General features: G+C 37.3%; 1 protein-coding gene across 6 annotated transcripts in view; it reads right to left on the bottom strand.

Annotated features, from left to right (window-relative positions):
- The window catches only part of LOC113049547 (stAR-related lipid transfer protein 13-like), a 47,036-nt gene that overhangs the window by 1,452 nt on the left and 28,056 nt on the right, over window positions 1-17,528 (bottom strand). For 5 of the 6 annotated variants that reach the window (XM_026211978.1, XM_026211976.1, XM_026211979.1 and 2 more), the window contains 11 exons: window positions 15,806-15,887; window positions 9,446-9,509; window positions 7,882-9,170; window positions 6,636-6,809; window positions 5,520-5,679; window positions 5,250-5,448; window positions 4,928-5,138; window positions 4,571-4,682; window positions 4,229-4,450; window positions 870-1,087; window positions 136-309 (listed from right to left, as the gene is read on the bottom strand). In XM_026211978.1, the coding sequence (XP_026067763.1) occupies window positions 136-309; window positions 870-1,087; window positions 4,229-4,450; window positions 4,571-4,682; window positions 4,928-5,138; window positions 5,250-5,448; window positions 5,520-5,679; window positions 6,636-6,809; window positions 7,882-9,170; window positions 9,446-9,509; window positions 15,806-15,887 (2,905 nt within the window). The remainder of the gene's footprint in view (window positions 1-135; window positions 310-869; window positions 1,088-4,228; window positions 4,451-4,570; window positions 4,683-4,927; window positions 5,139-5,249; window positions 5,449-5,519; window positions 5,680-6,635; window positions 6,810-7,881; window positions 9,171-9,445; window positions 9,510-15,805; window positions 15,888-17,528) is intronic. The other variant, XM_026211975.1, reaches the window with a different exon arrangement.

Here is a 17,528-nt window from a genome sequence, read left to right as displayed (position 1 = left end):
TGTGGGAGAGAAATACATAAGGTTCGAATTAATGTCATTTTTGTAAACAAGCCTGCTATTTTAGTTTTCATCATATTGTAGAGACTCTAAACAAAAGCATGCCGTTGAGTGATGTGGCAAACCATCATGTCTTACCGTAGATCAGCTCTGCAGTAATGTGTGAGCCGGGACCGTCCCATTCCACATGGCTCAATAAAGATGCGTGATGTCAAAAGCACGGCCCGTAATCCTGCCTCCAACTGGACATTATCATGTTCCACAGAAGATGACACTAGAACACACACCCCTTTTGGTAGATCACACCAACGTCTGCAACACAAAATGCTACATTTAGGGTGCTTTCACTCCTGTAGATTGATTGCTTTGTTCCAAAACAGTGTTAGAAATTATTACAGTGTTGCTTTTTATTCTTGGTGCGGTTCGCTTTCACATGGCAAAGTTTCTAACGGACCAAAATTGTTATTACAAGTCACATGCGAGTAAACTGGCAAAGTTCCACGATTTATTTTCAGGAATTCCACCCATAGCTGTAATCCATCATGGATGGAAAGACAACAGATTCGAGGGCTTATTGATGGGTTTTTGTAGCGGTCATTATATTCATTTATTAATTTATCTTGGGAACTCGGGAATATAAAGGATTTCTAATGGACTTTCTATCATAATTTGGAACCGACAATCCTAATGGAATCCCAAAACAACCTAGAAATCGTGATCTTAGTCTTATTCAAGAATATTCTTATGTGATCCTATTAAGGTCTAAACATGTACAATGTACATGAAACATTTCTGTTAGAAGTGTGTAAGTTGGATGTAACACAAAGAACTAAACCGATTACACACAAAAAAAGTTTCCTGCAGCTGTGTACCTGAGCACTACGAAGTTTCTACGAGGATGTGGAGCCATGCTGTCTGTGATGTAATGGAAAACCTCTGTGTTGTTTTCCAAAGGCTCAATGACTCGACTGTGCAGAAGGTCTTCATCCCACAGGTGGCGCTCTCGCAGAACACGCTGCAGCACCACAGCAGGCGGGGCCTCTATCTCCACCGAAACTCGCCACAGACGCATCGGGTGCCCGTCTCCTACCTGCAAACAACCAGTCATTAAATGATGAGGGTCATGCCAAAACTACAATGATGAATGTATCACACATAATAACACAGATGGCTTTGAAAGTTTTGGAGGTGGATCTTTAGCAACTGGAAATGAGTCGATCAGAAGAGCATATTTGTGCATTTCTCACAGCGGACCACCACAATGAGCTCCATTAAAACCAATCCATTTTGCTTAGATTTTACACAATAAATAGGTGAAATCAAAACAAGTCAGCACATGTTTCTACAAACAGTAAGATATCCTCGATAGCGATCTTATTTTGTATCTCTACTGAAAGTACAGAATATGACTGAAATTTGATGAGTTAATTATACAAACTTTTCTTCTTATTCTGACACATATTGTCTTCATTCAGAAGGCAGGACTGGGAATCTTTCCCAAAAGTTCATAAAAACTGGAATTATCAGGAAAAAGATAAAAACAGCAAGGTTTCTAACAGTTTTAAAAACTCTTATGTAACATAACAATACTCCAATTTAATTTGCTTTTGTTCTTCTGCAAAGTCTCCCTGTTGCTATAATCTGCTCTAAAACTAACTGAGCTGTAAATAACATTCAGAATGAACACTTATTATTTAGAAAGCTTATTAAAAACACAGCCCATTCAGATGTGTGATCGATGTGTTTGTTTAATGATTCAGACATCTGAGGTCATTTCTAAATGTTCATTAGAACAGCCAAAATCCATTAAGTGATTTCTGAACCATCACGGTCTTGTAGTTTATAGTTAACATACATGCCTGTCAAAATAAAAATATCTGAACCTCACAAACAACATTTACATCAAAGGCAATTAAGAGCTTATTAGGTTGTTTGTGTGATAAAGAGAAGCTGTTATGTATAGTGGTTGAGGGAATTAAACCGAACACCTTCCAAGTCTTTTTAATGGAAATGTAAGAATTCAAGACACACTGTGCTAAAGAAAAAATCTACACACACACACCTATATCAAGCTACAGGCGTCATCCTCTAAGAATAGCCGTGTATCTTCATCAAACCACAGAACATTCTTCACACTTTTATTTTCAGATTCCTTCTGGCCAACTGTATATGTCAAATGACTTTTTAACAGTGAGTTTCATCTGCTCCAGTGCCACTCTAAAGCTGTGACTGATGAAGTACTGTGGAAGAGGTTGCATGAACTGTCTCCAGTCCCAGTCCCAGCCACTGAAACCTGTAACCTTCATACACAGTCACTGTGTTGAGGACAGCCTGCTGTAGATAGATTTACAGCTGTGCCACGCTCCTTTCCATTTCTTAATCATTTCTAAATTGATTTAACCACACTCTGATAGATATTCACAGACTTGGAAATGTGCTTGGAACCATCCTAGCTTCATGTTTTTCCATTCCTTTCTCACAGAGTTGCTAAAGTGCTTCTTTTTTTTTGCCACAATTTTGACTCACCAAACAGTTGCAGAGGTGCATTTATACTACAAACAACTGAAATCCCTTGACATTTATTTTAATATAGATAATTATTTTGACTATTTTTATAGGTGTAATTAAGGAGTATTGCTCTACTGCAAAAAATGTTTTTAATCCACTGTGAATCAATGCTGTAACAGCATATTACACAAGAGTCCAAGGGGGAATAAAACTGTTTATAAACACAGTTTCCCTCGAAAGGGTCATAAATGCGAACTAAAGTCTAGGCTGATCTTAAAGGGTTAGTTCACCCAAATATTTTGTCATTAAAGGGGTCATATGATGTTGCAAAAAAAAAAAAAATATTTTGTGTATTTGGTGTAATGTAATGTGTTTATGCGGTTTAAGGCAAAAAAAAACACATTTTTTACAATGTACATTATTGTTTCTCCTCTATGCCCCATCTTTCTGAAATGTGTCATTTTTTACAAAGCTCATAGTGTGCTTTGATTGGCCAGCTATCCAGTGCACTGAATGTTTCAAGCGTCTGATGGAAATGTTACGCCTCTCAACATATGCTGTTATGGCATGTCCCGGTCAGAATACCGGCGTGACAGGACAAAAATAATAGAACCCATTACAAACGAGGCAGTTGTTGCATCCAGTGGGGACATAATTACAATAGTGCACAGCGTAAACATAAAACCATGTCTGCATTTGCGATCAGAGAAACGACAAACAACATGTGCTACTCTCCACTGCTCAAAATTCACGTTTGAATCATCAGTGGCAAATCTTTACATATGTAAACCTACTTGCATACTGTGAGTAAGAAACGCCAGAGAGTCCTTGCAAACAGTGAGGAATGGCCTGCGGCTAGAGTAAGGAATGGCCGGGGGATTCGATGAAGGAGTGGCCGGGGGCTTGCAGAAACCACATGTGATGACGGCAATCCACTGTGCAAACTTAATGTATTTCCTCAGCAACCAACACTGATAAGCTCTATGCATGATGAAGCAGATATCATGCTCTTTTGAAAGGCCAAACAAAGTAGTTTCACTTTCAGAATGAAACACAGTGCTTCTCCACAACATGGCAATGGCGAGAACAAAAGGTACGCCTTCTTTCTTTATGTGAACATTTGGGAGGCGTTTTGCAAATCTCACCACACAGTGATGTAGAGATGTGGGGGCATGTTAAAACGAGCCATTTAAGAAGGTGGTGGATAAGTCTTAATTTTATAAAGAATATCTCTTTGGATTTTTGGATCTTTAAAATGTAATTTATAAATATAAAACAACACAGCTGAGTGGGCCTGTTCAAACCACCGGTAGTAACACAATCTCCTCTATGTGCACTAGTAACTTTTCACACACACTGCTGTGTGTGCATAATCCCAAAAAAGACTGTAATATGTTTACATGCTCATGCACTACAAATCATCCTGCACTTTTCCCCAGCTAGCTGCTTGACTTACGATGTTTCTCTTTGCACATGTACTTTATTATGTGAAACATTCGTAAAGTCTGTATTTTTTTTAGTTTATGTATAGGTAAACATTTATATATAGTATATTTATAGTCAAAATCTGTCAGTGGGTTAGTTGTAGGTTTATACTGTCTTACTTAATTGTTGTATGTCTGTATTTATGTAGCACTGTGGTCCTGTGAAGCACGACATTTCGTTCCCACTGTGTGTCCACACGTAGTAGAATGACAATAAAACTCGACTTGACTATCTCTACCTTTTTATAAGTCAGCTCAGTGTTTTCAGGTCCGTGGGCATGGTGCCAGCCTTTACTCCGCTCAGATGCCTCTCTGAGAAGACACTGAATGTTGTCTTCTAGGTACGCCCGATAATCCACAGGCTTGCCTAGGGCATTCACCCCGACCCCATGGAGAGGCAGCGGCTGAGCATCAGCGGCCACATAAGAATTCCTAGACTGAAGCATCATTTCATGTGGGATCTGCAGAAAGAAACAGTGACCGAAAGCTGATCAGTGCAAAAATGAGCTGCTCCCTGTTCCCACAAATGAATGGTTTGCCTGCCTGTAATGTGTGACATCAGAAATTTAAAAAGTGGCTACCTGGAATAGCTTCTTGCATTCTGTGATCATGTGACTAAGGCAGTGTGTGGCAGCCATGTTCTCACTCAGGTCCTTGTGGTCTGGCTTGGCTCCACCCTTCCTGCTTATGAGCCTGTAACAAAACAAAACATAAGTAACAATGATCAAACTTCTAACAATGAGAGAAGTTGAAAAGAATACATGCAATTGGATATGGGTAAGCATTTTGGACTAAGAGTTGATCTTAAAGATTAAGCATTCATTTCTAATTTAATTCTATTTCCTTTGACTTCTTTTTATGCAAAGTCACCTTTCTTGAAACTTTTCATTCCTTATTGATCCCCTAATAAAGGCAAAACTTAACCCACACACACACACCTTGGTGAAGCTCCATCTTTCTTGGAGGCATTCAGGTGAAGTATGGAGGGTGCGAGACACACAGCCAGACTATCCGCAGTCATCTGGTTTTCCTGTGCAGATGCAATGTCACTGAGGAAATAGAGCAACGTCTGTAGAACCTCTCTGTTCTCATCTGGCAGCAGGATCACGGCTGCCTGCACAGCCTGTAAACGCTGCTCTGCTGGAACAACTACACACACATACAGACCGGGGAGAGAGCTGTAGAGCTGATTGAAGCAATGATGCATTTGGCACATAGAAAAAGGTGAACTTGCAAACATTAAAAATGTGTGTCACTTACACTGGTACACATGTAAAAACGTATCTGTAAGTTTGGAGGTGAGCACAGGTTCAGGCAGATCCCTAAAGTACTGTTTAATCAGGTCAGCCACATCATAAGCTGATTGGCCCTGGTAGGTCACATGATCGGGGGAATTCTCATTGAGCTGCCTGAGGGCCTGGATTCGGGATTTTACCCCCGATTTCCGGAATATTCCCACCTATAGAGAAGAATTACAGTTAAGAAGTGGAAAAGAAAATAAACTGTGGATTTGTGTTTTTGCTTGCAGACCTTCTCTAGACACTGGCTGCGTAGGTATCTCATCGCCTCCTGGATGCTCTGAGGCAGAGGCTGACCAGTTCGCTGGACGTTTACGATCGGCGGAACTCCAAACACATGTTTATCTTTATAATCTGGAACTTTGGAACGTTTCATAAACTTCGAAACCACCCTGACCAATGAGAGAGAAAAAAATGCATTTTTAATTGAGTATATACTGATATTACTATGTACCATAATTATGCATAGATGAGAAAAGGAGGTTTAAAAAGCACAATAGTACAATAATCCAATATATGGATGTACAGAAGGAAACTGCAAGGTCACATGATTCAAAATCGCAGTGGCAGGCTGTAGTGTGTGAGCAAGACCAAATGGAATTGCAGTATGTATGTATTAACCCTGTGAAAATTGAATCTGTTTGCTGCTTATGGCACTGACGCCAGCCTTTGACTGTGGGGTGTGTGAGAATGGACAAAAGGGGAAAGATAATGCCTCCTCAGTCATTGGTGCAGAATGAAATGAATCATCTTTTAGATCTGTGAGCCATGACAGTATCTAATAGACCTATAAGCTTCTCATCAGAAGTCCTTTCCTGCAGCTGAAGTTTAAAATGGACATCTGCAAAAATTCTAAACCAATTTACACTCCGCTTCTGCAATGCCAAATAGAAAATTACCAGAGAACGGATCAGTGTGTGTTTGTTTGTGTGCGTGCATGCATGCATCTGTGTGTGTACATAAATAGAACTGTAATTTTAGCCCTGTTGGCAGAGGTAGATATGGAATGTAATTTTCATAAGCAATAAAAAGCCAGCGGGGGAACAGATAGAGGAAGAGAGAAAGATCCTGTCATTAACCATATCTATTAGAGCTACTCTACTCAACTGATTGTGCCATTAAAAAACACTTTTGGCAGAAATGAGATTTCTTGCCTCAGACATAAGAGCATTAATGCCACAACTGACCTCACAAGTCAGAGAATGTGTCCACCACATCAATACGTGTACACAATCATGCTATTTTTTTTTTTTTGGAGGGGAACATGCCTTGAGCTACAATCTTGTGGGTTATTTAGAAAATGTGTGACAATGAATGAGTTTGTGTGAATGAGAATATGCTTTCTCACCAGCTCCAGCTGTGTTTGGTGGTGTCTGTGTGTTTCTCCAGAATGGCGGTCAGTCGTAAAAGGCTGAATTTCTGCAGAAGATTTAGCTGAGCAGCTGACTGCCTGTTGATTTCTAAAGACGCTGAGGTCACGCTTGGACGATGAGAGTTCTGGAAACTGTGCCAGCGCAACTTTCTGAGGATAGAGGAATAGGTGAAAAAAAAAAAAACACTATAAAAGGACAAACAGATGGATATAAATATGAACGCTGGCCCATTTACTTGGATTACTCTTTCATGTAAAAGTCTCAGGTGAATGACACCCCAAGCTGTAAAAAACTTACTTGATAATTATTTAATTTTAAGAAAACATACATTTGCTCAAACCAAATCACAGTGTGCCTCCACCTCTAATACGGTCTCCATTTTGTGCATTGATCTCCGTGTTAAAATGTCAATTTATAAACAAATGAATAGAACTGGTAATTTGCAATTTTCACAGAGCCCAATGCTCCAACATCAGGTTACCCCACTTTTGACCTGTTTAAAATTCAGCCGCTCTAATTTATATGTTATAGACCTGTATTTCAGAACTATATTTGTCAAGTTCTTTTTATTTTTTTTTATTTTATTTTCTTAAAAATAATAATTGTGTTTGCTCACTATCAGTATTTTTATTTCAGTGTTTTTCTCTATTCTCCATTTTTTGTCTTTCTTATTTTGTAATGTATCTTAATTTATAAATTATTCATTAAAAAAAATTAACCTATGCTTATAATTAGAATGAACATTTTTATTGTTAATAAAATAATATATATATATATATCCTTATTATCTTACACAATTTTGCTCTATAAAATTACAAATCTATCTTATTTTAAGAATGCTTAAATACTTTCATTGGAAAACAAAACAGATTTAGACAGAAAATGCATTTTTCCAGTAAACAAATTTGGTATACCCCAGGGTTCCACTCTAGGTAATTTAATCTTTATCAGTGATGAGTTTGCATGAAGTGGAATTATGTTATTAATATGGAGGAGAGAAGAAAAAAATTATTAAATCCCAAACACGGGTGAGCTGCAAGTAGGCTTTCAAGGTACACACAGCTGTCACCATCTCCAGATAAAGACAAATTGAGTATCTCTCGCTCTCTATCACATTATCTCACAGCACTAGAAACTCCTTGTCTAGATAAGTGCTAACATCACTCTGCAGTGTGGACAGGCCAGAATTTCCTATCAACTCTAACCACCAGTTTTACTCACCTGCTGGGTCTTGTGAGTGATGCCCCCACCCCTGAGTCCCTCCTTTCTCTCATTTCTCCTTCTCCCTCATTCACAGAGTTTCCTGGACTATCATAATCGCTCACGGTTGTCCCAACATCCGACATGGATTGCTCATCATAGTTCAGACTACTGGGTAATGTTGTGTCAGCTGTAGATTCAGTCTCCACATTTGATTGGTCCTGCGATTGAATGCCAAGTGACCGCGACCATTCGTCGATGTTGTGCTGTAGCCCATGTACATGCTGTAGAATGTCATCCAGATGCTGAAAGGCTTTCTCTTTTCCAGGGTCAAAAATATCACATGGACTGCCTGGTGTCTCAGAAATATTGTCATAAATGCTTCCAACTGAGCTCAGAGAGTTCCTCCTCCTCCCAAAACCTGAGAGAAAGTCTTGCGACCCACTGCGACTAATACTTCCATCCAAGGACAGGTCTCCATATTCTCCTGCCCAGTCAATATGGTCATGACTTTGAGAAACAGAAAGCGGACAGAGACTTTCGATTGAGAGAGACTTGGGGAAAGTTCCAGGCTTGTGGTCAAAAGGGAGGTGGACCACATGATCCTCTTTTCTCAGACAGTTGTTTTGATTGGTTAACTTGGGTATCTCCCAAGCTAACTGGTAGTCTTCCAGGTAAAGGCATGCTCTGTGAGGCTTGTTCCGAGTGGCTTTTGGGCTAACTTTACTGTGGCATTTTGTATGTGACCTCCATGTCACATCTTTGGCAATTCTGCACTTATTTGTGATTTGGCCTGGCAAACTTGAATCAGATGTACAGTGCAGGTCTGAGGGTGGCTGGTGTTGATTTACCGTTGAAATGATCCTTGGGACCATCTCTTGCTTCTTTATTGATTCTTTCCTCCATAACAACGATCTAGAAGGACGCTTTGGCTTCTCTCTTACAGACGGCAGGGAAGATGAGGATCCGGTGTCATCATTCTCATCTTGGCCAGCTGAGACACAAACTAATGATGCGCCCTCACCCATTGTGACTTCACTGAAAGCTGCAACTTTTGGAAAAGTTGTTTCCCGGGCACTGTCTAAGCTTAAGCTGCTAGCACTGAGGTCAGAGGTCAGTGAGGTGACATCTAGGAGACTATTGTCACTCAGCACGCTATCGCTACTGCCTGAGGGTCGTAAAGTGGAGGCCCGGTTGGCAGCAGGGGCAGGTGAAAGAGAGCGGAGACGGGACCAAGTTTTACTTTCACGCTGAAATGCCCAGCGAGAGCTAAGGGCGCATGAATCATCCTCTTCGGAGTCCTCACTCTGCTAAAGGTAACACACAAATGGGCACCCTTAGATAATGAAAAGCTTTTTCCATTGAAAGTATTTTTAAAGAAGCAAAATAGCTAAACAAGAGTACCAAAAACAGCAAGAACATAAGGGCAAATATTAGAACTAAAAGGATTGTTAAAGTTAAGTGTTTAAGCTACCATCCAGTGGAAGTAAAAACTAATGCAAACAGAAAAGCAAAGTTGCAGTTGTCAGCAGACTATCAGATCACATAATTGAATTAGAAGTGGATGGCATGTTTGTTTGTTTACCTGTTTACACAGGAAATGAACCTCTAAGCTCATCGCAGCACATTTGTTCAGGGTTGCTAGCCTCCTAAAAACACACACATAGACAGAAGGAAAATAATTTTTGAATGATGTATGATTTAAAAATCTTGATCTGTAAATAATAATAAAAAAGCAGTAGGTTGAATTTTTAAACATGAAAATAACCTTTCAAAATTTTGAAATATGTACCAAAACACAAAACTTCACAAATCATCTTCAAATAAGCATCCACACTCAATTATGGGGGAATATTCAGATTTTTGTCAAATATTTACCAAGTAAACATATGAGCAATGTCACAAAACCAAAGAAATTATGAAATTCATAGACAAGTCATTTATAATGACTGAAAATACAGCATGCCATGTTACATTAAAATTATGTACAGACTAGCTTTCAAATCATTGATTATATCTCTATATATAGATTATCTATATTATGACTGTGTTTCCACTATGTTTCACATCGGCACACCACTAGTGGCATCACTCGTGTGATCACTCACAAATAACACACAAATTATTTAGAGCTCAGACTTGTAAATGTGACTTTGCTTGGTCATTCATGTGCTTGGAAATTGCAATTATGATCGTTCCTCATTTGAAAGGGCACATTAATATCAAGTGTAAATGAGGCCAATGTGTCGGAGCAAAACATTTAACCTCAGTTTGCCTCAAAGGGACTGTTTCTTTAATTAGTGTACGAGTCACATTGAATAAAAGTGTCAGCTAAATGACAGCATAATTTGAGTACAAATGATATGTTCTTGTGGTAAAGACAAAACCACAAATTAAAACAGCAATGCAAATATGGACATACTTTCTGTTAACAGCAAATGCCAGAGCACTATTTAGCTTTATTGTTATTATTCTCTCACCAACTAATCCAAGCCACAAAGATCAACACACTCAGTGAGTTTGTGTGTGTTTTTCACAATGTTGACTGAGCCCTGACGATGCTCCCAATTGAATTGCATTAATGCCACACTTGACAGAGTGATGAATCTATCAGCTCATGTATCTTTTCTAGAACAGTTTGAACTTGACTCTGCTGCTCCCTCCATCTGTTCCCCATCAGCTATGACATGACTGTAGTTTTGTAAGAGGTAGTGAGGCATTCATCACCTTGTCATTATCTGATTATCAATCTGTTAACAGTTGATGCGAGTAGCCTCGTAAGCGATGCGTTCATGAGCATTTGGCCCTCTCAGTTAATTAGTGTGCTGCGTGATCTCATTCCTACTCTTATCTGTGCATATGTAAAATTATGAATCATTTTCATGCATGTAAATGTCTCCTTATGATTGAGCTGAAAAAAAAAAATCATTACAGTTGAAACAGATATTGTGAGATAAAGATAAATACAGTCCACTTCAGCCAGTATGAACAACTACAAGCATAAATGACTCTGTTTTGACTGATGGGAGTCGATTTGCACCAATGCTCACAGTAACATGTTTAGTCAAACTATAGCGATTGGCACGAGTGGCCACAGGATTTCTGTTCGAAATATTGCTTTTTCTGCATGACAGACCAAAACTAATCCAAGAAAACACAAAGACACAAGAGGGGAGTGTGTTTGGTGTGGCATTTAAGATACAGATAATAAAAGAGTCTGTGAGTTTGTGCTCCTCAATATATTAAACAAATTTCTCTTTGTGAATTATAATCAGTAAGAAGACAATAAGGATAAAGAGTTCTAACAAGAAGCTCGAAAGAACACAAACACTCAGAAAGAATTTAGCTGTATGCATCATTAGGTTTTTTCGCTTGTGTGCTTGTCTGCCTTTTCTTTCTTTTTTTCCCATATGAGTTAACTAAGCTACTTTGTTGGCTTGCTTGTCTTTCTTTTCTTTCTTTTTTGAAAGAATTAGAAAAAATCAGATTATTAAGAATACGAATCAAACTAAAACTCCACAATACAATATAAATAAAACATGTGACTGTGTCTCAAGCATTGATAGTGCTAGCAACACCAAGGTCATGGATTCGATTCCCAGAGAATGTAAGCAGCAGATAAAATGTAGAACTTGGATGCAATCTGGCATATGTAAAAATGTAAATGGTCATCTTATGAATCAGCAGAATTCAAAAATATCTAAATATGGTCCTTCCTTTTTTTTTTTTAAACAAAAACAAACAAACAAAAAAAAAAAAAAAACTTTAGGACTGTTTTTAAGAGAAAATTTAACAGTAAATTATTGTTAGCACTTTATTTTACAGTCCTGTTCCCCATGTACTGTACATACTATGTAATTATTATAGTAATTACAATAACTATGTAATAACTAGGTACTAACCCTAAACCTACCCCTAAACCTAACCCTACCCCATGTAGTTACTTTGTATTACCAGAACTTTCTTAGATAAATACACTGTAAGTACACTATAGGTACATGTAAGTATACGTACTGTAAAATAAAGTGCAATCAAATTATTATTTTTTTAATCTTAAAAAAAAAATAATAATAATATATGGCTTATTTTTGTGTTTAAGAAGCTAATCTTGTTTTAAGCCCTGGCTGATTTTTGACACTGATCTGAACCAAATTGTTTAATGAACACAATCACAATGTAACACTAATCACTAGACTAATGCTCCAATGTAAACACGTTTTCTACATTCACAGCCACTGCCATAGAAGTGTAGAAATTAAGTCGAGGAAATTTTACCAGATGAATAAAGCTCATAGCGGTTTCCAGTAGACAGCTGACTGACAGCAGGACATTTCAACTGAAGTATACTTGGCAGACTAGTTAATCTTAAAGCTATTTGTTAACATGGCCACACTTACATATTCACTCAAGCAGTGATGCAAATTCACAGACAGACAGTCAGGGATTTTGAAGTGCACTAGTAACCTAAACTCTTAAAATGCAAGAGGGTCATCGGGTGCGAGTTTTGCAAGTGGTTTTGTATAGGAAGACTGATTTTAATAGTGCTGCTGCAAGAGTGAATACCTTAACTAGGCAAAACTTTGACTGAACATACTAATACACACAAGGGTTGTGAGCTAAGACATATACAATATCAAAATCATGGATCTCAGATTTTTTTACTTCATCAAACAGACTGGGGCATAGTCTCAACAAGTTTATTCAATATATACATATGTATTGAATTAGTTTATGTAAAAACCAATACATGTTTATTTAAGATCGTGTGACACTAGTTTTTGCTGATGCGATGCTGTCTTAAAACAAAGGCACTTTCTATACAAATATAGCACAGTACATGTGCATCTCAATAAATTAGAATGTCGTGGAAAAGTTCATTTATTTCAGTTATTCAACTCAAATTGTGAAACTCGTGTATTAAATAAATTAAATGCACACAGACTGAAGTAGTTTAAGTCTTTGGTTTTTTAATTGTGATGATTTTGGCTCACATTTAACATTTAACAAAAACCCCAACAACAATCTCAACAAATTAGAATATGGTGACATGCCAAACAGCTAACTAACTCAAAACACCTGCAAAAGTTTCCTGAGACTTCAAAGTTGTCTCTCAGTTTGGTTCACTAGGCTACACCACCATGGGGAAGACTGCTGATCTGACAGTTGTCCAGAAGACAATCATTGACACCCTCACAATGAGGGTAAGCCACAAACATTCATTGCCAAAGAAGCTGGCTGTTCACAGAGTGCTTTATCCAAGCATGTTAACAGAAAGTTGAAATGGAAGGAAAAAGTGTTGAAGAAAAAGATGCACAACCAACCGAGAGAACCACAGCCTTATGTTGGTCCACTGTTCCACTGTGTTAACCAAGAAAATTTGACCATGGTGTTGGTGTGCTTGACTGGCCAGCAAACTCACCAGACCTGAACCCCAAAGAAAACCAAAACTCCACAATAGAATATAAATAGCATTGACGGTGCTAGCAACACCAAGGTCATGGGTTCAGTAAATGATAAAATGTAGAACTTGGATGCAATCTGCCATATATATAAAAATGTAAATGGTCATCTTATGAATCAGCAGAATTCAAAAATATCTTAATGTGTTTCTTCCTTTTTTAAAAGGCTTTTTTAGGACTGGTTCAAGAGGAAATTCTAAATTTAACAGGAAATTCTATGGGGCAAAGGACCACAATAAATATATACTGCTCCCTACGTGATTTTTTTATATAAAAATAATAATAATAATATATGGCTTATTTTTGTAATTTAGAAGCTATCTTGTTTTAAGCCCTGGTTGAGTTATGACATGAATCTGAACCAAATCCTTTAAATCAACACAATCACAATGTAACACTAACAACTAAATACAGATCCAATGTAAACATGTTTTCTACATTCACATCCACTACCTTAGAAGTGTAGATATTTAGGAAAATGCCCTGCAAAAATACACAATTCCAAATGAATAAATCTCATAGTAGTTTACAGTAGACAACTGACTGATCATTAACATGGCCACACTTACATATTCACTCAAGCAGTGAGACAGGCTCTGCATGGGGCAAATTCACAGAGAAACAAGACACCAAAAAATGCAGATGAGCTGAAGGCCACTATCAAAGAAAGCTGGGCTTTCATACCACCTCAGCAGTGCCACAAACTGATCACCTCCATGCCACGCCGAATTGAGGCAGTAATTAAAGGAAAAGGAACCCCTACCAAGTATTGAGTGCATGTACAGTTAATGAAACTAAATTTCCAGAAGGCCAACAATTCATTAAAAATGTTTTTTTATTGGTCTTATAAAGTATTCTAATTTGTTGAGATTAAAAGAGCCAAAGACTTCAGTACTACTTCAGTCTGTGTGCATTGAATTTATTTAATACACGAGTTTAACAATTTGAGTTGAATTACTGAAATGAACTTTTCCTCTTCATTCTAATTTATTTAGATACGCCTGTATATAGTCAAATACATATATTTAATGTGCAAAATAATAGTCTTAGACTTTGTTTCTAGTGGCAGGGTAACCCAGACAGAAGCTATAAGAGTTTTTATTAAATTAAATGATACTGCATAACCACAATACCAATAATATCCAGAGAAAAAGTAAATACGTTTATGCATAATGCAGGATTTGTAAACAAGCCAGAAATATACCTCCACATTTTAAAAGCTTTACTACTTCCAGCTGCTTGTTCAAAAACATGGTTATAACTAAGTGCAGATTTTATCTCCATCTGCAATATATTACATGAAATCTATAAAATAAACATGGTCATCATTTATCAATGATCGATCCCAAATGAATGCTATTAATTGATTGTGAACTGCTCTGAAACGCAAGACTGAAAACAGAATCTGCAGTGGTCCCATGTATTTAATTAAACCATTGCCTTTTGAAGTTTAATATTCACATTAGGCTGTATCATGATTCCCCCTTTTTCTGACCCCAAGATCCCTTAAAATTATAATTAATAACACAATTTAAGGATGATTAATACTTTTTATGAGACATTTTAAGACAAGAGCCCTGCAGAGTAATGGGTAAGGTACTTATAAATTGATGCTTTTGCAGAAGTCATTCAATGGTCTTCTCATATTATATTACATTTTACATTAAAAAAAAAGGCTTAGCACCATAATGAAATTTATTCAAATCATGGAAGTTATTTAATAGGAAGTATTCTATTAAAAGGTTCTTCCATCAGACGCCCATGGCTGTTTATAAGTTGAAGATATCAGATATCCAACATTTTGGATACAATCCAGCACTATAGAGACACACATATAGCTTCATTTTCTTCACAGCTTTAAATGTAGATAACTATGCACATGCCTATAACTTAGAGTTCTATTATTTCACATTTTGCTGTGTGTGTGTGTGTGTGTGTTTCTGTTCTCTTAATTTATTGAGCCTCCTTGAAGGTATTTTTATTTTATTTTTTTATCAGTAGCTAGCAGCCAAGCATACAGTGTGTAACAAGCCACTGCGGGACAAATGGTATATATATCCAATCTCCATCTCTCTCTTTTTCTATCGCCTTAGGACCAGTGACACCAGTTGCACCCTAGGAAATATAATTTCCTCCTCTGTTTATTCCTTATCTTTTCGAAAAAGGCCATTCAACTCCAATGTGACTTGGGCAGGTGTGACCGGTCACTTAATCACGCATTCCACATTGAGGGGTCAAGAGAAAAAGAATAAAGTTGAGAATAAAAAATACAGAACAATGAACCGTAGCAAGGTCTGCTGAAACAAACAGCCTGTCGCCATGGTGATTAGCGATGCATATTGAAAGACTATAGAAAAATCTTGAATGCCATAGTGCAGTCAGGTACATAGGAAGTTAAAAGCAAACCAGAGGGGATTACGGTGTAGGATGGGATATTTTTAAAGCACTGTAATTAATATTTAAGTGAATATGCAATGGTTTCTCACCTGCATAATGCCTTGAGAGAGTCCTGATCCAGAAACTCATGGTCTCTCCTCACAGCAGAGATCTCGATGGGGAACAGAGAGGCTGAAGGCACACAGAAACGCACCCATTCATTTATTCATTCAACTCCATAATAGGGGTAATTAAAACCTACTGAGACCAATTGTTACATTTAATCCAGTGGTCAGTTAAAGGGAGAAAGAGAGAAAGAGGAAGGAAGAGGAATCACACAAACATCACAGGACATGGTCAACTTTAACCCTCACATGAGGAAGCAGAAAAAGAAAGTGTTTGCATGTGGTTGTGACCATGCATAAATCTTCATAAAAATACATAAACAGTTTATTAGCGAACGCACATCAACATTTATAAAATTGATATTCATGTTTTCCTTTGCTATAACTCTATATTATACATGTTATAATGTTTATATAAAGAAAAAAAAATGATTGTTTTTCTAATTGTTTGGAATCCTAAAAAACAACATCACGTCATTGTGAATGTAAACTAAAAAGTGGTTTGAGTTCACTTTGAAGTCATGGAAAGTCAATGCAAAAACTTTTACTTTTTTTTTTTTTCTTCTTCAATGAACACATCAGATTGATGCATTTCACTTTCAATCGAAATGTACAAAAAAAAAAAAAAAAAAAAAATTCAGGGGGAAAGAGGTTAACCCTAATATCTTATGGGATACACTGTACAGTATTTACATGAATATATTTATAGTTTCATGACTAAAGATGTATGTTTCTTTCTGTTTTATTTTGGTAGAGGACAATAGAGAAGAGCCAGGAAAGTGGAGAGAGGATGTGGTGGGATGAGATTGAGACATAAAGGTCAGATTTGAACATATCCCTCATAACACAATAGATAATGGGCCTCATTTATAAAGTGTGTTTATGCACAAATTTGATATTATAGTGTTTGTATGCTTAAATCCATGCTGATGCTCATGTTTGTAAGAGTCAGTTTCTGAGCAGATATACACACTTGTTCCTTGTAGGGGTACTGTAATCTTTTGGAAATGTAAGCTGTTCTTGCAGCTCACTGTTCCAAATGAAAGAATTTGGACAGTGACTGGTAATCTTTTATATATTAATGACATTAATTAGTCTAGAAGTTGTTTACAAGGCAGAGAGCTGAAACCATTCGGTTGCGCACAAGTTCAAGATAATTTGTTATACATAGATTTCACATCTGAAAGAGACGCGTATGTGCATTTTCTGTGCGCATGAAACACATGTATGCATATTTGAGGGATGTTCGCAAGATCAAATTTAGCATGGTCTCTGTGCAACATATATATTTCTGCTATAACAAGCATAAGTATGTATGTTTAACAGGGGTCCATGACCGCTTGGGGGTTATGTCTATGGCTTTCATCAGTTGTTGTTGTTGTTTTTAAGTGTTTAAAGAACATATGATAATTATAAAGTAGCTAAAATTCAGCTTTATTTTTAATTATGCCAGTAATGATGATTGTAATGTTAAAATTAGACTTCTACATGTGTGTAGTCCATCAATCCTCTACTAAGGGGTCTGAAAAAAAGAGATCCTTGGATGAAAGTTGAAGAACCTTACTCTGAAATAAAGAAATGCATACACTATGATGGCAATTATGTCTTACAGCACATTTTTAGATGGAACAGAGAGACCGAATGCAAGTGCGTTGTACACCTGAGTATTGTGTGTGTGTGTGTGTGTGTGTGTGTGTGTGTGTGTGTG

The sequence above is a fragment of the Carassius auratus genome, chromosome 30 (genome assembly GCF_003368295.1).
Source record: "Carassius auratus strain Wakin chromosome 30, ASM336829v1, whole genome shotgun sequence".
NCBI classification, from domain to species: Eukaryota; Metazoa; Chordata; class Actinopteri; order Cypriniformes; family Cyprinidae; genus Carassius; species Carassius auratus.
Note: the sequence above shows the minus strand (reverse complement) of the source record. Positions and strands in the feature narration are given on the sequence as shown.